The 21,509-nt window shown below is 42.0% G+C and overlaps 1 protein-coding gene across 1 annotated transcript in view; it reads right to left on the bottom strand.

Moving 5' to 3' along the window:
- Positions 1–21,509, bottom strand: part of CHST8 (carbohydrate sulfotransferase 8) — a 1,187,960-nt gene that overhangs the window by 30,431 nt on the left and 1,136,020 nt on the right. The window contains exon 4 of the mRNA XM_085637913.1: positions 9,062–9,099. Within this exon, the coding sequence (XP_085494039.1) occupies positions 9,062–9,099 (38 nt within the window). The remainder of the gene's footprint in view (positions 1–9,061; positions 9,100–21,509) is intronic.

The following is a 21,509-nucleotide window of genomic DNA, read 5'->3' as shown; positions in this document are numbered from 1 at the left end:
GAACTCCACTGATTGACAACCTTCGATAATGCGCAATCTTATCGCTTGCTCATTGTCAAATTGGTCAAACGCGCAGTATGTGACCAGTTTTCTCAGTCTTGTTGGAAAGTCGTCCAGGCTCTCTTCTCCTTGCTGGCATGCAGTGTTGAATGTGTACCTCTCAAAGTCAACGTTTTGTTGGGGGTCAAATTTCTGTGTGAGACACTTAATCACTGCCTTGTAGTCCGCTGTTTGATCATTGGGGAATGTTAAAAGCAGATCTTCTATTTCATCCCCTGCGAGATTCAGAAACAGGTACAGTTGTTTGCTATCCGGGACGTCCGTGGCGCACATGTAGCGCTCAAATTGTCTGATCCATCTCTCCCACTTGATTCCCACTTGCGGTTCCGATAGGCTAAATGGTAAAGGCCTGCGGAATACTGCTTGCGTACTCTGCTTCTCACTGTCGCTCATTGTCCTTATTTGGCACTTTCCTGACTCCTTTTTCTTTTTCTTTATTTAATCCTTTATTTGTCCCTTTATTTCCTCTGTATCTTGCTGTACTTCCAATGTTTTTTTCTATTTTCTTATGTGCTTCACTCTATTTCTTTATTTTCCTATGTATTTCAATGGCTGCCTGACTTAAAAATGGCCGCCGAGCTGTCTCCTGCTCCTATTGGCTTAGTTGCCTGACTTCAATATGGCCGCCATAGTCTCGCGAGATTTCTGCCCCTCGAGCTTTTGCTTGGCCTCCTAAGATGGCCTTCACGCGTCTGTTCTTTAGTGGGTTGCAGGCACGATCGTGTGCTTCTTTGCCTGACGCTTATCTTCTTCCTTTCGCGCACCGGCGGGTGCTCTGCTTGCAGGCTGTTTTAGTGTTTTCTTACCGCTTTCATCGGGGTGGGCTCCCGCGTCGTTGCTCCTTTGGTGACTCGGAACAGGGTGGGCTCCTGGCTCCGTTTCTTCTCCCCTCAGCTACTCCTGATGTTGCTACCATTCTTCCTTTGTTGGCCAGCGGACCAGGGTGGGCTCCGTCTCTCTGCTTCTCCGGGGGGGGGGGGGGGGGGGGGACTCCGATGCACGCGTCAGCTTCTTCTGTGGGTGATGGTTGCCAGATGATGAACCCGCCTTCGTCGCCAGTTGTCGTGTCTTCGGCCCCCACAAAGCACACACGAGACAGGTAAGAATATGTGGAATACTTTATTGGTTTCTTCTTGGCTGCTCACACACACGTCTGTCCCTCTTTCCTCTGCAATGCCAATCCCCCATACCCCTGACCGGATGTGGTGTCCGGTTGCCTTTGTCCCCACTGTCCACTGCAGGGTGCTAGTGCCCTTCCCCAGGTCACTACATCACCCCTCATCATCCAATGAATCCTTTGATCTGAAACATAGCGAGGAATTACTTTTCACCTGCAAAAACCAAACATTCCGCTCTTTTCTCTGACGCCAATCAAAGCACATTTCTCAAAGAGTTTACCCTATTGGGTGAAAACTATTATTACTGCTTTATCCTAAGGAACAGTCCCTAAAAATAAGCCTGTTCTCCCCTTTACTAAGTATCAAGTTGATCTTGAGGACCTGAACAACTTCCATCATGTCTCAAAATGTTGTAGCTAAAGTAGCGAAGAGCGGTTTAGAGACTCCGATCAAACTCTTCATGTAGGCTAATTCCCTTCTGGATGAGATCCAATCAGGCATCAGGCCAGGATGCAGCGCAGATAAAGCTATCATGAACACAGCTGATGATGCACTGCAAATTTTGGATAAGAGGGCTTGTGCACTCACATCCTTCTGGCCTTATCAGCAGCTTAGACATGGTGAATAACTCCATTCCCCAGAGTAGTCTCAAGAAGAAAATTGAGGTAAGTGGTACAGTATCCAACAGGTTATGATCATACTTGGATAAATGGTGTCAACGCACAAGAGCAGGTAATTCTCTCTCAAACCACACTTTGATTCAGCAAGGGGTTCTCCACAGCTCCATTCTCACACCCACTCTCTTCATCCTTTACATGGAACTTCCTGCCTTAGCCCTAAACCATTCAAACAACTTGTATCACTTACAGTGATATCACTCAGCTCTGTCTGAAAATATCTTCTTTCAAAGGTGTAGAATTTATTGTCTTGGTCTATGATGATATTCAAACTCAGATCATGCACCGTGACAAGAAAACTAAATTCACTCAAAATTTAGTGTATTCAGAGCCCTCTCTTAATGCCCCTTTCCAGTCAACGCACCCAGTGAAGAAAAGCCTTCCCTTCATTGATGTCTGTTTTTGTCTAGAATAAAGTTAGGCTCCAAGTTGCTTAACTTCATTTTAGACCAAAACTGTAACTTAGAAGCACATATTAACTGACTGGCCGAAGGGGTACAATTTTAACTCAAATTCCTTGGAGGAATTAAGTATTGCATCCAAGTCCCTAATCTCAAACATGCATTTTAATTCCTTGCGTTCCCAAGGTTGGACCATGGTAACTCGCTACGCCTAGGAATTCCTAAAACCCACCTAGCCCAACAAAGCAGTACACTTCATGCAGATGCTAAGCTGCTGACTAGCCTGAGGAAATTCAATCACATCTCACAAAATACGATGGCATTGAAGTGCCTTCCTATAAATGCTCAAAGGGTATTCAAATTTGCATGCAACTCACACGGCAATACACTATGGGACTCTAAACTAGCTCACTCAGAAACCTGTGATCATATCAGGTAGCCACTGCTACCTTAGAAGCCCTGACACCATTCTCCTTAAAATATGAGCCTTTCAGAAGGTAAAGCACTGAAAGTTACAAAGTGCCCAAAAGGTCCTGAAGTCTATGCAACCATCAACCAATGAAACGTTCAAAAGGAAAAGAGGGAATTTGTTGTTTCAGAGCAACTTTCTCCCTTGAATGCTCACGATAGGCTTAAGTATTGTGGCGAAACATTGTTTTATCAATGTGAATGCTGACGCTAGCCTTTATGCAGGTGTTTCTTGTGGTTGAATTTACCTTCCTTCCACTCATGATCACCCTTTATTTTCATTATGATTTGATTTGTGTTGACTAATGGCGGCTGGCATGTACCGAGGGTGGTGGAGTTGGTGACAAAAAACTAAAAATAAATTAGACTCACCTTCCTCCGCGACGCAACGTCCTTCTCCTTTGGTCTACTGGCGGGCTCCCACGCGGTACCCGGCGAAATCCCCTAATCAATCCTGGAGCTGCTCTCACCAGCATCAGAGCAGCTTTCTCTAACCCAGCTGACTAAGACAGCTAGGTTAGAGAAGCTTTAAAATGCGTATGTCTGGCTGGCGGTCACAAGATGGACGACCGAAGGGACATGCACATTTTAAACTTAAGCCTGCAGCTCCCTGCTGCCACTTGGCAGCACTGGACCTGCCCCGCCGCTCATTTCAGGATGAGTTGGTTGCGGAGAAATAAAATTGTAATAAATTAACTATTACTATTTTATTTTTCAGCTCTGGTCTAGGGCTTTTCTTAGTGGGGCGACGCTCCTCCACTAAAATGGAGGAGCCGCCCTTGTCCTCTTGTCTCCAGCTTTCTGTAACTGGGCCGCAATTATTTTACAAAGCTCATGTGAAGCATTAAACCGCCCACTGGGGCTTGTTTATGTTATATAAAACTACTAATAAATAAATTCATGAAGGGCAACTAAAGAGCAGGGTTGCCAGATGATGAACCCGCCTTCGTCGCCAGTTGTCGTGTCTTCGGCCCCCACAAAGCACACACGAGACAGGTAAGAATATGTGGAATACGTTATTGGTTTCTTCTTGGCTGCTCACACACACGTCTGTCCCTCTTTCCTCTGCAATGCCAATCCCCCATACCCCTGACTGGATGTGGTGTCCGGTTGCCTTTGTCCCCACTGTCCACTGCAGGGTCCTAGTGCCCTTCCCCAGGTCACTACATCACCCCTCATCATCCAATGAATCCTTTGATCTGAAACATAGCGAGGAATTACTTTTCACCTGCAAAAACCAAACATTCCGCTCTTTTCTCTGACGCCAATCAAAGCACATTTCTCAAAGAGTTTACCCTATTGGGTGAAAACTATTATTACTGCTTTATCCTAAGGAACAGTCCCTAAAAATAAGCCTGTTCTCCCCTTTACTAAGTATCAAGTTGATCTTGAGGACCTGAACAACTTCCATCATGTCTCAAAATGTTGTAGCTAAAGTAGCGAAGAGCGGTTTAGAGACTCCGATCAAACTCTTCATGTAGGCTAATTCCCTTCTGGATGAGATCCAATCAGGCATCAGGCCAGGATGCAGCGCAGATAAAGCTATCATGAACACAGCTGATGATGCACTGCAAATTTTGGATAAGAGGGCTTGTGCACTCACATCCTTCTGGCCTTATCAGCAGCTTAGACATGGTGAATAACTCCATTCCCCAGAGTAGTCTCAAGAAGAAAATTGAGGTAAGTGGTACAGTATCCAACATGTTATGATCATACTTGGATAAATGGTGTCAACGCACAAGAGCAGGTAATTCTCTCTCAAACCACACTTTGATTCAGCAAGGGGTTCTCCACAGCTCCATTCTCACACCCACTCTCTTCATCCTTTACATGGAACTTCCTGCCTTAGCCCTAAACCATTCAAACAACTTGTATCACTTACAGTGATATCACTCAGCTCTGTCTGAAAATATCTTCTTTCAAAGGTGTAGAATTTATTGTCTTGGTCTATGATGATATTCAAACTCAGATCATGCACCGTGACAAGAAAACTAAATTCACTCAAAATTTAGTGTATTCAGAGCCCTCTCTTAATGCCCCTTTCCAGTCAACGCACCCAGTGAAGAAAAGCCTTCCCTTCATTGATGTCTGTTTTTGTCTAGAATGAAGTTAGGCTCCAAGTTGCTTAACTTCATTTTAGACCAAAACCGTAACTTAGAAGCACATATTAACTGACTGGCCGAAGGGGTACAATTTTAACTCAAATTCCTTGGAGGAATTAAGTATTGCATCCAAGTCCCTAATCTCAAACATGCATTTAAATTCCTTGCGTTCCCAAGTTTGGACCATGGTAACTCGCTACGCCTAGGAATTCCTAAAACCCACCTAGCCCAACAAAGCAGTACACTTCATGCAGATGCTAAGCTGCTGACTAGCCTGAGGAAATTCAATCACATCTCACCAAATACGATGGCATTGAAGTGCCTTCCTATAAATGCTCAAAGGGTATTCAAATTTGCATGCAACTCACACGGCAATACACTATGGGACTCTAAACTAGCTCACTCAGAAACCTGTGATCATATCAGGTAGCCACTGCTACCTTAGAAGCCCTGACACCATTCTCCTTAAAATATGAGCCTTTCAGAAGGTAAAGCACTGAAAGTTACAAAGTGCCCAAAAGGTCCTGAAGTCTATGCAACCATCAACCAATGAAACGTTCAAAAGGAAAAGAGGGAATTTGTTGTTTCAGAGCAACTTTCTCCCTTGAATGCTCACGATAGGCTTAAGTATTGTGGCGAAACATTGTTTTATCACTGTGAATGCTGACGCTAGCCTTTATGCAGGTGTTTCTTGTGGTTGAATTTACCTTCCTTCCACTCATGATCACCCTTTATGTTCATTATGATTTGATTTGTGTTGACTAATGGCGGCTGGCATGTACCGAGGGTGGTGAAGTTGGTGACAAAAAACTAAAAATAAATTAGACTCACCTTCCTCCGCGACGCAACGTCCTTCTCCTTTGGTCTACTGGCAGGCTCCCACGCGGTACCCGGCGAAATCCCCTAATCAATCCTGGAGCTGCTCTCACCAGCATCAGAGCAGCTTTCTCTAACCCAGCTGACTAAGACAGCTAGGTTAGAGAAGTTTTAAAATGCGTATGTCTGGCTGGCGGTCACAAGATGGACGACCGAAGGGACATGCACATTTTAAACTTAAGCCTGCAGCTCCCTGCTGCCACTTGGCAGCACTGGACCCGCCCCGCCGCTCATTTCAGGATGAGTTGGTTGCGGAGAAATAAAATTGTAATAAATTACCTATTACTATTTTATTTTTCAGCTCTGGTCTAGGGCTTTTCTTAGTGGGGCGACGCTCCTCCACTAAAATGGAGGAGCCGCCCTTGTCCTCTTGTCTCCAGCTTTCTGTAACTGGGCCGCAATTATTTTACAAAGCTCATGTGAAGCATTTTGCCGCCCACTGGGGCTTGTTTATGTTATATAAAACTACTAATAAATAAATTCATGAAGGGCAACTAAAGAGCAGGGTTGGAAGTCTCTGTTTTTCTTTCACTGATCTCTGCTCTGGTTTGGCCTGCCTTCTAATTTGGCAGTTGGAGCCACACACAGCATTCTTTGTCTCTTGTGCCCTTCACTACCTCCCCAAAAGCATGGTGCCCAGCTCCCAAGAGATGGCACAGCCCACTGCTTGAAGACTATTGGTTGAAGACAACCGTTCATAACAGGGTTTGAGATCGGTCTGAAATAGCTGCATGCAGGGCCAGTAGCACGCATGCGAAGGCTGTCCATCCCGCCCGACCATGCCCATCATGGGGCCCAGTACCACAGATTCCTGCACATCTTATCTTATCCTACTACTCCCATGCCCCCTCCCCAATTAGATAGGAATATAAAGTTATTCATTCTTCAAAAGAAGAAGGCCCTGCTGGTAGAGCACTTTCCATTGTGCTATTGTATCAGGGATACAGAGCAGTGCTTTAAATGGTACGGAGTACCGCCACTTTTTTATTTTGAGAGGGAGAGTACCGGCACTTCAAGAGAAATGCTATACTTTTAGTTGGATAGTACCGGCACTTTGCGTAAAAAAACTGGTACTCTGGTGCAGAGTACCTGCACCTCTATTTTTCCATTTCAAGCACTGATACAGAGTGAGCTACAAAGACAAAGAGAGGGAGAGAGAGAAAAGGGGGAGGAAATTAGGGAAAACAAGTGAGAAAAACAGGTAGAGAGAAGCGAGTGAGGGAGACAGAAATCGGGGGGGGGGAGGGAAACAAATAGTGAGAGCAAAAAAGAGGAAGAGGTAAAGAGGAAGAGATGGGCACAGAAAGCAAGAAGGGCAAAGACAGACATAAAGCGAGAGACTCGTCTGAGAGAAAAAAAGAGATCTGATAGGGAAAGGGAGATGGGAGAGATGGAGAGAGAAGGGAAGCAAGTGGAAAACAAAGTGAGAGAAAATCAGAAAGAGAGGGAAAGGAAAGGAAAGCGAGAGAATGAGATGGTAGACTGAACAGACAGCTGGAGAGAAGACAGATGGATAAAGAGGGAGAAAGATGGCAGACCGAACAGACACTCGCAGCTCTTTAAGTCTGGCCCTGGAGTGCCCAACTTCCACACTGCACGATAGCAAAGCACCAGTGTACGTAACCTGTATTCTGCTCCACACACTGAGTGGAAGCACCGGATGTATTCGGCAAATTGAAAACTGTGTTTTTATAGTGCTCAGTGCAATAGTCTTGCTTCGTCATGATAATGCAAATGCTGGTTGTTACTAAAAACAGTGATTTGCTTGACCTCAACCTAATAAGTTCTGTCTGGGAACTAACCTGTGAACTAAAGGAGGCAGACCGATATCCGCTGTAGATTTGTTAATTAACTGCCATTGACTTCTAAATTTCTTCAATAATGTCTAAGAGGATTATTGGCGAAAGGATGTCACTTCCCCTCTCAGGTCACTGCATATTAAAGGGGCTTTACGCTTTCCGTCACTCTATCCAGGCTATGTTTTTTCACATACTCGTGAAATGAAAAGCGTTCTCTTTAGTTTTGAGTGCTTCAGTCATAAACAAGCATTGGCAATGCCAAATAGGGCTGCCTTTGAAAGAATTGTGTATGATAATGTGAAGAATTACAAGTAAGTAGCATGGGAATTAGTGTGTATTTGTGTGAAAGCAAGGAACTGTGGAACAATATTGGAGTAGGTTAAAAGGTCAAGTGACAGTTGCACTGCCAAGCCAGACCTAAAAATCAATGTAGGTTAATGACTGCCCTCCTCCCATCTGTGCTGCTGCCTGAGAAACAACATAAATTATCCAGTTATCCAAGGCACTTTAATAGCATTACAATGCCATGGATGTGCCCCTGAAAAATCAAGCTCGGGCAGCTGGGAAAATAAACAAAATTATCACAGATGTGTTCAGGGTAAGCACTTTCTTGTGGAAGCACACAATTTATGCCCAATCAAAACATGTACTTCTGGCTCCCAACCTGTAGACAGAGCCAAAGCCCCTCTCTAGCGATGGCTACATAATTGTCTGGCGACAGCTGCCCTGCCATACCGGAAAACGAAAGGGCTGTTAAGTGCACCCGACGATATGCTATATACAGATTTATTTTATAACCTGGTTTCAAAATACTCTTGGTTTGGGGCGATAACAGGACTTGAGTCTGCAAACAGCTTCGAATGTGATCAAAGTATTCACCCTTATTCTATTTGTAATGTTTCAGAGTTAGAGTTCGCATTGCACAGCACGCCACTTCAATAATGTATTACAGTAAATAAGAATAACAGTGCCCGACATCCGTAGCAGAGCAGATGCTTGAGGCTATGCATTTTTGCAGATGAAATGTCTTTTTTTTTATTTCAGAAGACCAGTCTGAAGCCAAACAAGGAATAGCTCGCTTAGTTCACCGGTGCCCTTTGGATAGATTGCCGGCGTCCAGAAAAGAGCTCATTCCTTTCACTTTGGCATACATTAATCGTAGAGCGCTCTCGCAAAGTCTCCAGCAGCCGCTAGATGGCAGTATTGTGCATCAAATGTAACTGATCCTCGTCCGCTCAGTCTTTCAATATAAACTAACTCAAGGAAGGAACAGCTAACGCTTTGTAATATTTAGTTAATCTCTCATCAATTTCCAGTGTATATCCATACACCATGAAACAAAGTATTCATGGAAGATCAAACCCAGACAGCAGTAAGTACAGCTTGGGCTCCAGGGTACAGACTTTGATGCATCGCTGCGTTTTCATAAAGTTATACTGCCGCAAAATACACTGGCTCCTATTAGCAGACAAGTGTTGGTATTTCTTTTCCCTGCACACGCGGATGCCCCACAGTTTCTTCATTAAATCCTTTCCAAAAATATAATACAGCTTCACATACCTGTTTTGGGTTCTGCAGCCCTACAGAAAATTGTTTTCCTACAAAAAAAAATAAAAAAAAATCAAGATATTACTTTTGGGTCATGGAGTGCACCAAGAAAGCTATAAAGACAACTATAATCATTACATGCTTCGCACACAGATCAATATAACATCACTTCAATGCACCTCCATTTGTCACATGTCAATAAATCTCATTTGCTTACAATTGCATTCATGAGAAGGACTCGATTCGCTTTGACACTTTGTCAGCAGATCAGCAATTGAAGTACACAGAAAGGGGACATGGTTAAGAAAAGGCACACTTGTTTAATAATTCGATGCACGCTTATTATTAGGTGTACACATTATTGAGGAGTTGCTTGTGGCCTCCTTTGGGAGAGACAGTCAGTGAGTCCCTCAGTCCACCTCACATTTATTACAATGAGCCTTCACCAAGCCTATTGAAAAGCAAGATCATAAAAAAATTAAAATGTTAGGTTCTGGAGTCTTTCTGAACTTTGTGTACATTCATCACAGCCCATAAATAATGACTTGAAATTATGACCAGATTGCACCCCCAACCCTTTCTAGCTCTGCAACAGTTATGATCTACTTAGAAGGAAGGAAGGGCCAGGTGTATGAATCACTGGTCGCAATATACTGGCCACAGATATTTTGCAAACCAACCTATGTACTAATAAGTCATTTCACAAAATTCGGAATTATCCTGGGTCAGAATCCTACCTACTTTATCAACATTCATGAGATAGGAAATTGTGACTCACTATAATTGGGGGCTATCAAATGTTGGTGGCCTACTGGGATCAGCAGGCCATGTCTATGATCGCTTTTCATTTTTTTTTATAGAGTTTGTTTTTCTTAAAAGAAACAGGGGTGGCATTAAAGAAAAAGTTTAAAATGTTTTAAAAGTTTGCCTGAGGATATTCAGTGTTCCATGTACCTCTGTAACCTCCCCAATAAATTCAATTTTTTATATTCACAAAGGAGAAGGGTTGTCAAAGGGATCTCTTCCCTTTTGTGAATGCGTTACCACCCCAACTTTGGGGTCAGTAACTTTCCAATAGGTTACAACCACTTTTTGGGTCCTAAGCCACTGATACAGGTGGATAGGAATTGCTATTTGAAAGAATGCCTACAAAATGTTTCTTCCAAATACCGATTTCTTATCCTTTTCTAATAAACGATTTTAGAAGTTTGAAAGAAGTTACTGACTCACAAAATGGGGTTAGTACAATGCAAAACATTTTTGTGGTAAACTGCGAATCAAAGCATTTGTGACCAAATTTTTGTTCTGCATATCTGGCCTTAGGTTATGTAATACCGAACAATACAATGATTCCCAATTTGGACAGGCTTATGCCAAAAAGTTCCAGAAATTATGCCATCTGAATCAAGTGGAGGAAAAACCCTTATGACATTCTCCCCCCAAAAGGCAAGAATGATTACTGGCTATTCTTTACAAGTAAGCTAAATAGTCAATTTAAGTTCAGATAAATACCTTGCCACACAAAAGTTAACATAACTGTTTCCACACTTTACTTTACCTCGTGTATTTTGTCTGAAATTTACTTGCAATTGTTTTGACAGCATCTGTACTTTTTGTTTTGTATATTAAGATACTCTATTGTTTCATGCAAAACATTATGGAAATCACTTAAATTTTTTTGGGAAAATCTTTTTTATTATTAAACCGGCTCATCGTATAATACATTGTCTGAAGGCTCATTGCAAGTACAGTAGAGTATAGGTGGCACACCACGGAGAAGCCCAACTCTATCTCTTGCATGAATGAATAGCAACACATTAGCACACAATCCAATGATCGTTCAAATAACACTCGCCTCCATTCACCCGGGCAGAAATTGCTAGTGCGCTGCTAACTCATGTCTCCAGGGACGCTCCCTGGTAGTCCCACCAGGAGCCCCATATCTTCTCCCAATTTTTGGGACATCCTTGTTTAGGAAGAGTACTTCCTCCACCTTCTGGCACCAATCTAGATCAGCGTCCCATTCTGTCACTGACGGGGGAGAAGAGCCCGCCACCACCTCTCTATGTTGCACTTTGCCACACCCGCTGCAAGCGCTAGCCAAAATCTATTGCGTCTATGCCAGTCCTCCTCCCGCTGTATCATCAGGAGCAACCATTTGATGTCCATTAGCACTATTACCGCTAGGACCTTAAAAATCACTCTCGTCACTACCTGCCAGTAAGACTAGATCACAGGCCACTCACAAAGGATGTGAAATAAAGACCCCTCCTGCGCACATCCTCTCGCACATAGTGGCATATTCACTGCCCCCAGCTTGTGCAGTATGTGAGTAGATGGAAATCACTTTTAAGGAAAATATAATTTACAATTAAGCATAAGGGAAATGTTCTAATTATTAGTAAATAATTCACCATAAATGTAGTTTTGTTTAATTTAGGATTAAGGTTAGGGTAAACTGTACTTAATTGAACAGTTAAATTAAAATAAAGGATTATAGTTGTCATTAGAATACGATTACTTGGCTAATTACACTTAATGTAAAATAAATTCAAACATATTTACAGTTAGGCTTAGTGTTAACTCGATTGAATAAAATAAAATAAACATTTAACAAACTAATGTTAGGATTAGTGTTGCAGTTAGAAAAAAGGTTTTACAGTTTTTACTTTCGTTTTAGAATTGCTTCTGAATATAATACAATGAATGTTAATGTTGGCAAAAACATGTATTTAAAATATTTCTATAGGAAGGGTATCATTAAGATGACAACAAATGTACCAATATGTTAGCTCCAACTTAATTGATTACAATTAATGACAGGTATAAAGATGGTATTACATTTTTATAATGGAAAATAATTGAAACTAATTTAATTTGAGGTTATAGGTACAGTTAGAAAAAGGTGACATTCTAAAAAATTAACATTTAATTACGGATGGAGATAGGGTTTGGGTAAGGGGGTGTAAATGAAATTGAATGCAATTAATTTAAATTAAACATAAGACCAAAGGAAATTGTAGCTTGTGGGTTTAGGGACAGGGAATGAAGTGAAAATGAAAAAGTAAGGGACATATAAATGTTATGGAAAGGTCCATAGGGAGAATGAAGCAAATGTATGAGAAGTAAAGGTAGTAGAATAATAGAAGCAAAGACATCAGTCATATTAATCACAAGATTATTATCCATGTTTATTATAATATTCAGTACATTTCATTTATATAGCATACTCAAGAGTTGTCGCTTCAAAATAAGCAAAATCACACTCTTTATGAATATCACAGTTCAATAGTAGTCTCTTCATTGTCCTAAAAGTATGGACTATGGAGTGGACCTGATGGAAATTGAACCTATGACTTTTACAAAGTTCATGGCAGTCTTTGGGCAGTCTCAAAGCCTGATTTGCTAACCCACAAATAGATCTGATTCCATTACTTACTGTTAATTCCATTACTTTGGGATCTTTCTTCCTCGTTCAAGTCATTACCCATTGAAGAGTGTTCACCTGATCAGTGTTCAGACAGACACACTGTTGCCCTAAACCCCCAAAACCAAAGAGACAGGAACCGCCTACCCTGTGGATAGAAGAAACCATTCTATGCAGGAAATCCTGCAACCTACCAAACTTCAGTTCCAAAAATGACTCACAAATTGCCACGTCAAAGGAAGGATGAGTGGATCTTAATAACTAGAATAACCTAATGAGGAAGGAAGGACTCCATGTAACGGATTTACCAGTAAGGAATTGAAACATTATGTTACGTCATTGCTCTTTGAGGAATACACAAAATGTTATAAAGTAATCCAGGCAAAATTTGATTCGAGAAAAAAAAGGCTTATATGACGCAACACTTGTTAAAGCTTTATTAAGTCTTATTTTGTGTATAATAGCAGAGTTTTCATTATAACACAATATAAAGCACTTTGGAACCAACATCTACATACCCAGTATTATTACAACAGGTACAATAATGCAGAAAGTTGAGAGCACAGCCCATGTATCTGCCCTACAGATTTACAGCATGGAAGCACCCTGGACTTCTGCAGAAAGAGCCGACAAGCCACTGTTTGACCTTCCTTGAATTCTCTCTCAGACAAGGGAGTCACTTTGTTTGAATAACTTCCGCAAGAGTGGAATGCAACCACCTGCTTGAAGAGGGAGTTGAGGGTCTCAGACCTCTTCTTGCTGATCCAATTAACAAACAAGGAGTCCACCTTCCTAATGGAGGGTATACACCTGCCTCCCCCCAAATAAACCAAGACAACCCTTCTGACATCTAAGTAGTGCAGAGGTTCCTGTTCTGGTGTAGCAGGCTTGGCTATGAACTCCGGTCAAAGAACCTCTTGATTTAAACGAAAGGGAGAGTGGACTTTAAGAATAAAAGAAGGACCTAATCCATGGATCATACGGTATAGAAAAATTCTCAAGAAAATGGGGCTACACAAAAGAGTCATCAAAACTGTCAGAACCAGAGGATATGGAAGTAAGCATAGAGAAGCCACAAAGGCTGCTGACATGTCAATGCATATATCACCCAAGCTCCCATGTTTGTAAACATGGAAAGAAACATGAGACGGACAGCATTCTCCTTACTGGCAAAATTATCCATCTCTGGGCCATTCCATTTTGTGCAGATTTCCCTGAAAATCAGAGGGTTCAGACAATAGTTCCAGGTGAAATTAAACACCCTTTTGGGCCCATCGCTAGGGCATTGTCCGGCTTCTTGATGTTTATTGACTGGAAAGGGTAAGAGAAGTTGTTTATCCCCATGAAAATTCAAGACGGCATGTGATGCCAAGCTCCTAGAATGAGTACCCCATGTCTATCTATCTATCTATCTATCTATCTATCTATCTATCTATCTATCTATCTATCTATCTATATCTATATATCTATATATCTATATATATATAAGATTAGGTAGCAAATCCCATTAGAGCTTGCCTGAGAGCTACAGCCTTTTTCAGTTGTCCTGCAATGTTGAGACCGACTGTCATGAAGGTACACAGTGTCCATCGTCGCTCGCCATCCATATCCAATGGAATCTGTTGTGATAATCTTTGGAACTGGCTATTTGCACAGGGTTTCCGGTCCTCAGATCTAGCCATCACATCGGTTTCCCCCTGATTTGCTGACTTATTTGCCTATTTACATCTGGGCTTCTACATCCTTAGATCATGGATGCCAGAAGATATTGAGCAAAACATTTTTGTAGCTGTCATGACTCCCTGAAGCCAAACTCTGGGAGAACCTGATCCAAAAAGGATGAAACATGCCTCTGAATTTTTTCAAAACAACGGACTCCATGAGGAAAGGTTTCTTCTCTCTGTCGGGAATCTTGCTCCTATGAATTCCAAATCTTGAACCATGATTCTGAAGGAGTGAGATCATTTGCAGTAGATGACATTCTGTTTGGACTCTTGATGGTGATTGGACTCACCAATCATCCAAAAAAGGGTGTATTGAAATCCCTTGATCATATATTTAGCCTACTGGGGAGTCGTGATCTTTCTACAAACCCCAAAGTCAACTTCAGACTGAAAGGGATAACAGAAAACTGGATGTGGATACTTTGTCCCACAAATCCTAGAAACCTCAGATGCTCATTGCAAACTGAAATATGAAGGTATGCATCCTGCTGGCCCAAAGTAATCATGAACTATCCTGTCTCCATCAATGGGATTATCTTCTGGATACATGCGTTCTGAAAAGGATCGTTGATGTTCACATGTTCACCTTCTTCAGCTATAGTACTTGTCAAACCCCTCCTTGATGCATTTTGTACCTGAAAGATTATACATTAACTCTCTTCATCTTGTTCAACCACAAGAACTTGTACCACTGCTCTTGTCTGGATTATATCTATTGTTCTATCCCCCAGAGCTGCTGCTCTTACTCTGTTTCTGGGTAAGGGAGGAGGGATGAAAATCAACTCTAGGGGAATTGAACAGATGTCGCTACCATAGCTTTGCACTCAACCATCTCAAACATGTGTTTTCCAAAGACTTTACAAAGTCTTGAATATGATATCCCACTGGGCCTTCCTTATCCACTACTTCACTAAATTAAAAAATGCTGATATTTTTGCTGATGTTGATTTCTTGATGATTGACGTGGCTGAAGCATCTTCTTTTTAAGCAGATTTTTCATGCGATTGGAAAACAGGACCAGGCAGCTTTTCACATAGTGAGAAGTAAGAGAAGGTTCATTTTCTTTTAACTCTGCTGGAAGAAACCCCAAAACGTCTCTAAGATGATGCAAGATCCGATCCACTTTCTCTCTCCTGACATTCTTTCCCTTAAAGGACAAGCCTTCTTCATCAAGTGACGAGGAACGGGATGAAAAGGAATCACCTTATTGGTGTTGATTACGCCTTTTTTCTCCTTCCTCTTTGTTCTCTCCCTGTGTCAGCCATATTGGCAAACACTTGGATGTCAGAACTGCTTAAGAGTCTGCTAGGCTGTGGAACTTGGCTTGATGATGAAGATCAAATTCTGGATCCAGTTCTGCCTTAGCCATCTTCATCATTCGAGGGGTTTTCTCCTAACGTCTGCACTTAGCTGCTCTTTTGCTAGCCATCATTTTTCTGATACCAACAGCAAAGCACTGAAGAAGCTTGGTTTATATAGATACGCAAGCCCATGTGACTTCCTTAAACTAAGTCATGCCCTATTAATCGGAAAAGATTTTGCACAATAGGATTCCTCCTTGTGCAAACACCTCATTGGCTAATAGAGTCCCCGTTATTATTTTCTTTCATATATGGAAACAAAAACCTTTCTTTTTTGTTTTAAACTTTTCAGCACACAAGTCATGGACACAGATTACTTGAGCTTTTAGTCTTCTGGCTGATAGACGGCTAATATGTAAACATTCTTCTAGAAGAGGCTTAGAGCAAGGTTTGTGCCCTCAAATGATCATAACCAGCAAAGATAGGCATTACTCACCGTCTGTGTATTATCACTGTATCTGACCAGGCAAAGTAGCTCCAAAAATAGAATATTCGTCATTGTAGAGCTTCTCTGGCTTGGACTTCTTTTCTGAGTACTGATATCTCACCATGTACACAGAAGACATGGACATCTAAGCCTCTCATGGCTCAAAGTTTGCCTTGTGTGTGGAGGCGGAAGCTACTGTTCTGTCTGCAGTGCCACCAACGCTGCCTTCCATCTTGACATTTTACTTTAGCTAGCCTGCTTCACAAAGCTAACTATCAGGCTTGTGCAACATCACTGCCATTACCTCTCCCAAGCAACATAGGGTACATGGTAGGAACACAATACAAAACAATCCAAATCCTTTCTATATGCCACAATTACTGTGCTCAAACTAGATTGCAAACCTAATCCTATGGGAGAACAGAAGTAAAATTAAAAAGAAAAAATTATATAGCTCTAATGGGAAAAGTAAAGACAACAGACCCTTGGAAGTCCTCGATCAACCAGGGATGCCTGTCCAAATGACAGACAAATGAAACAGTATTTCCTGTAAGAGGGGGTGGCACTTTTTATCCACAGGGTAGCTGATGCCGAAATCTTTGGTTTTGGTCTCTCTATGAAAGGGAAGTACTTCTTACGTCTCCCAGGGCAGCGAAACAAAGCAGTCAAAGGTGTACTTAAGAAGGTGATGTAGGTTTAGAGATCTTGACTATAGTATGCCAGCTAAATACTTCTCAACACTGATTATCCAGTCAGTGTTTACCTTATAAAAGGAAAGTAATATGCTTAAGAGTAAGCTACAGATGATATGATGACAAGAGACTTCTAGTTCCTTCCTAGCTAAGGGGAGAGGAGTTGGCCTAACGGCTCGGGTGGTCAACCTCGAATCTATAGGTTCGAGTCTCGGCAATGACGCTAAACATCCTTTGATTCTGGACAAATCACTTAATCTCCCCGTGCCTAACAAAAAGGAATGAGTCCTCATGTAACGTAACTGGTGCTATGTAAAGCGCTCTGATACTCAATACCGGGTGAAGTTCGAGCTATGAAAAACTCCGTAAAAAAAAAAAACCTATTACAAATGGTCTTACATGTACACCCCTCATGCTAAGGTTAGAGTTAAGCATGGAACTAAAAACATCTGTTGGTAAATGGGGTGAATTTGAGTGGGCTCATGAATTCAGAACTTCAAAGTCAGCACCGAATCTTCCCCAAAAGTAGCACAAACATAATCAGTAACTCAGTTCTCAATCTTGTAAAAGATGCTGCTGAAAGCGTAGGGTCTTTTTTATCTTCAAAGTTAACATGCATCTCACTGTTTAGTCCACCATTATTTTGGTTTCAGGTTCAAGAATGTTAAGGGATTTTGATACACATGGTATGAAACCAGTGGTCGAAGTGGGGGGAAAAAGTAGGAGAACTGTGGGCGGAGAATCAAAGGGCAGGAATAACCAGAGGATTGGGTCAATGGGCGGAGTCAGAGGTGTGGCCAGAAAGAGCAATTTATTCTAATTTTTAGTATTTGTTTGGCATTTCACTAACCAGTTACAGCTTATTACGTTATTTAATTCAACCAATGGATACACATTTATTTAAGGTTTAATATGAGTTATTGACATTAAACTACATTCATAAATATCCCAAATATGCTTAAAAGTGGAAGCACAAGCCATTTGTCTCCGAACGATGGAGTTTCTTTCATCAGCACTTCTCCTCCCTTTTTCCACAAGAGCAGTTTAAACATGAATGCCAAAATATCCTACTTTGCAAATGTTTTCTATATAATTATAGCCCTGCAATATTTGCCACATAATGCATCATCTGCTGCATAAGTTGAAGATTTTAACTAATAAATTGTTTGTAGCTCAAACAGATCAAAAGTTACTAAAGAATTAGACTTGTGTTTCTGCTAAATGGACAGCCCTTTGCAAAGGTTGACTGATCACCTTTCTCACTTCTGCATTTGTATGTTACACTGGTACTAATAAGGCAACATGTTTGCACAGACTTCAAATGAGTAATAATGTCAAAATAATAAAGTATCAAAAAGTATACTGCATAACGTTGAAGCCTTTTTTGCTATATAATTTTGTCCTCCATTGCAGCATAATTCCAGTGGCCCCAAAGCAGGCAGCACTTGTTGAAAGTGCGTGTGCATGAAGCAGAGAGACCGTGAAGTTTGTGAACTTAGTTTGGTGTGCGTGTAAATCCTGCATTGCTGACCACTGGTGAGCTGCAGCTACTACTGCTGAAACAAGGCCAATGGAGGGATCAATGGGTGAGGTGGACTGGCCTCAAGTGCAGGGCCTAGTTAAGGGGCTGATGGAGCCCTGTGCAACAATGTTTGTTAGTGCCCCCCAATGACTCCCTCCACCACAGATTCCCTCACTACCACACTTTAACAAAGCCCCTCAAGTCTCCATAACCACACTCACGGTCAGATGCATACAATTTGATTTGCAGTGTCACTGAAACCACTGTAGCATGCCAGAGCACTTTACATCTCACACATTACACAGAGACAATCAATCATACATGTGTAAATCACTGTATAGGAAACGTTACATAAGACAAATGACTTCAAGGTTTAGGAGTCACATGACAACCATACTAGTAGGCAGTATAGTATAATAGTGGTTGGTCTGGAGAAACACAAACTCCGGATTTAGAACGTGATACCATGGTTGGGGTTCTCTTCAATAACCAAAATTGATTTCTATCCAAATTAACCCTTTTTGCAACATCAGGATAATCAAAGACTGGGGAAAAACCAGAACACTCATTTATACCTTGCAATTTGCATGCAGCTTCTTTTATATGACAGTTTGTAGCTCCGCGTTCTATGTTAGGATTTTGACGTATAAATGGCAACAAAAGGATCTCGCTGACAAAAGCAGCAACCCTCTGACCTATTCACTTTATGTGCACTTTGTGATCTGCATGGTAAATGTTCTTTGCAGCAGGCACATTAACACTCTGTGCTACCTTTCCACGAGTCAAAACTTCCACTTGACAAAACTCCATCTCTCTCTAGGAAGAACATTAATCACCACAGTAATCATGACATTTTTATTGTTGCCAAAAACTGCTGGAGACCAGGAAGGAGGCAGCAAGTGGTTTTAGAAACATAATATACTTGCAAACATGATGCCCCCACCTGAAGTCAGCGCCCGGTGCGATCACACCGGTCACATCACCCTAGATCCGCCCTGCCCAAATATCTGGTGACCTCAGTGACAGAGTAATTGTCGCTCTCGAGTGTGCTACTTCATAGGCCTGCCCGCAAGACTGGAGGCGAACTTCAGCATGGATTGTGGTGGACAGGCCTTCAAGGTTAACCCACTGCTAGGGTCCACCTGCTGGTGCTAAGACACCAGGGCTTCTAAAGTTTTGCGGGGCCTTCTAATGTCTATCACAGGAATGTGCTCTCTCAGGAGAGTGGTCTGGTGGACTGGTCATTAAGGCTGAACCTGGTTCCCCAGTTTCAAATATTGCAGCTTTGATCATAGTGCCACATCCTCTCCCCCACTGAACACCATACTGCCCCACAGAGAGAAACTTGCACTGCCTTCAACTACAACCCAATTGTGCCCTGCTATATACACATGGGTCCAACTCAATTCGAATCACGCACTAGACAAGAGTAATATGCTGCCTAAAAAAAAGGAACAACATTTTGGAAAAAGCAAACACTCAAGGGAATGCAAGATTAAGTAAAGCATGTGAAATGTAAGAATGAACAGCATGGTTACCTTAACATTTTTACAGTCATTATTTAGAAATCAAAGAGTGTTTTTGCCTGAAAACGTTAAGGGCATGACTACAGGGCCTAGAAGGAACCCATTTCAATTTCCATTGCTTATATCCTTCCAAAACGTAAACAGCATGATTTGAAAAGACCACATCAATGAACACAGACCTGCTGTACACAATTTGTTTTTCAATCCACCGATCAAGCATGTATTGCACAGTACCTCCAGGAATGGTGCACTTCCCCATCCGGGGAAAACAATGTTGTTCAAAAAAAGACGAGAAAACAAAAGTAGTGCTTCACTGGCAAACTCTGTAAAGTGGCACTAATGTGTTTGGGTGTGAATAAAATGAATCTGGCCATTTTTCAACCAATCTATCTTACTTTATGTTGTTGTTTTTCACATTTTTATCCTTTTATTTCTCTCCGTCTCAAGGCTGCACTTTGGAATAGAAAAATGTCCGTAAAAGACGACATTTCCAGCAAAAGTGTTTTTCTTTTTTGGGAGTAACAAATAAACGAAAGGAGAGGAAAGAAGGAGCAATAACAGATTCTTGAAGTCATGGTTTTCAGTAAGTGAGGAGGAGCAGACCAGAACGAGTGAGAGAAAGAGTGAGAAGGGGGCAGCTACCAGCGGCAGAGCAGGAGAAGTGACTCTGTCCTTTTCTTCTCTCTGCAAGAAAGAAAAGACAGAGTCCTTTTCCTTCTCTGCCCGCCCCTGAACGGCCACGAACACCGAGCCTTATTTATAGGCCTTGGCTATTTCTGCCATCCTGGGATGTGTGTTTAAAATTAAAAAATGTTGAACGGAATCTATTAAATTAAAGAAGTAGGGGCACGCTGTGCCCTGCCAATCCCGCCTACTTCAACCACTGTATGAAACACTCCAGACCCAAAGATCTGCCCAGATCATGAAACACCCAAACAGACTCGATGATTTAAAAAATGTACTTTCAGAGCCGCTGGGGAAATATCCATTGTCCAACTGTACTCAGTCAACTGGTGTTCTCCTAGGCTATCTGTAGATATCAGGGGAAACCGCTAGTACTGGTTGCATTACATGATAGCACCCACGTTAAGGCACTGAATGGTTCAAGACTCTATATCTTGAGAACCACGCGTCACAATTGGGGAACTTCTGGTGCCAGCGGTGTCCATAGATCTGGGGGTACAATCTATGACCATCACAATGGTATGGAATGAGCTGGAGACAATGTACCTTCTGTAGTGGGACCACGATTCATAGGGATATAACTTCTTACAATGTAATGATGCAGTCAATAGTTCAATGCTCGGGGCATCCTCCGACAACTACCACACTGAATCCTAAGGCTAGGGGTTCAAAGCAAGTTATTCCTGAAGACCTCTGGTGGCAACTGGAATGAACAGGCTGGCTACCCTTCAGCATAGACAGGGTAAGGGGGTGGAGGGTTGCCTTCTTCAGTAGCAGAGGGCAACAGCTCTTCACATGAGCCAATGTAATGTATTCTAATTGTGTTGATGAAAACTCACGTAGAAGGCTGGAAAGGAACCTTGTGTCTTGGAGCATAGCCATGATGGCTGGAGATCTCGCTGAAAGATGAACTCTCTCTGTCTTTCAAAAGCCAGTGTCTTCTCCACTGTCAATACTCTTTCTTCTCCAAGGACAATCCCTGCAGCATTTGGTCTTGAGTTTAGGACCAATGCTTACCACCAGCTGAGAAGGAATGTAGCACAAGCAGAGTGCTACCTCTGGAACTCAGTCTGCTCAGCTATATTTGCATGCATGTC

Source organism: Triturus cristatus, chromosome 12 (assembly GCF_964204655.1).
Source record: "Triturus cristatus chromosome 12, aTriCri1.1, whole genome shotgun sequence".
Taxonomy (NCBI): Eukaryota; Metazoa; Chordata; class Amphibia; order Caudata; family Salamandridae; genus Triturus; species Triturus cristatus.
Note: the sequence above shows the minus strand (reverse complement) of the source record. Positions and strands in the feature narration are given on the sequence as shown.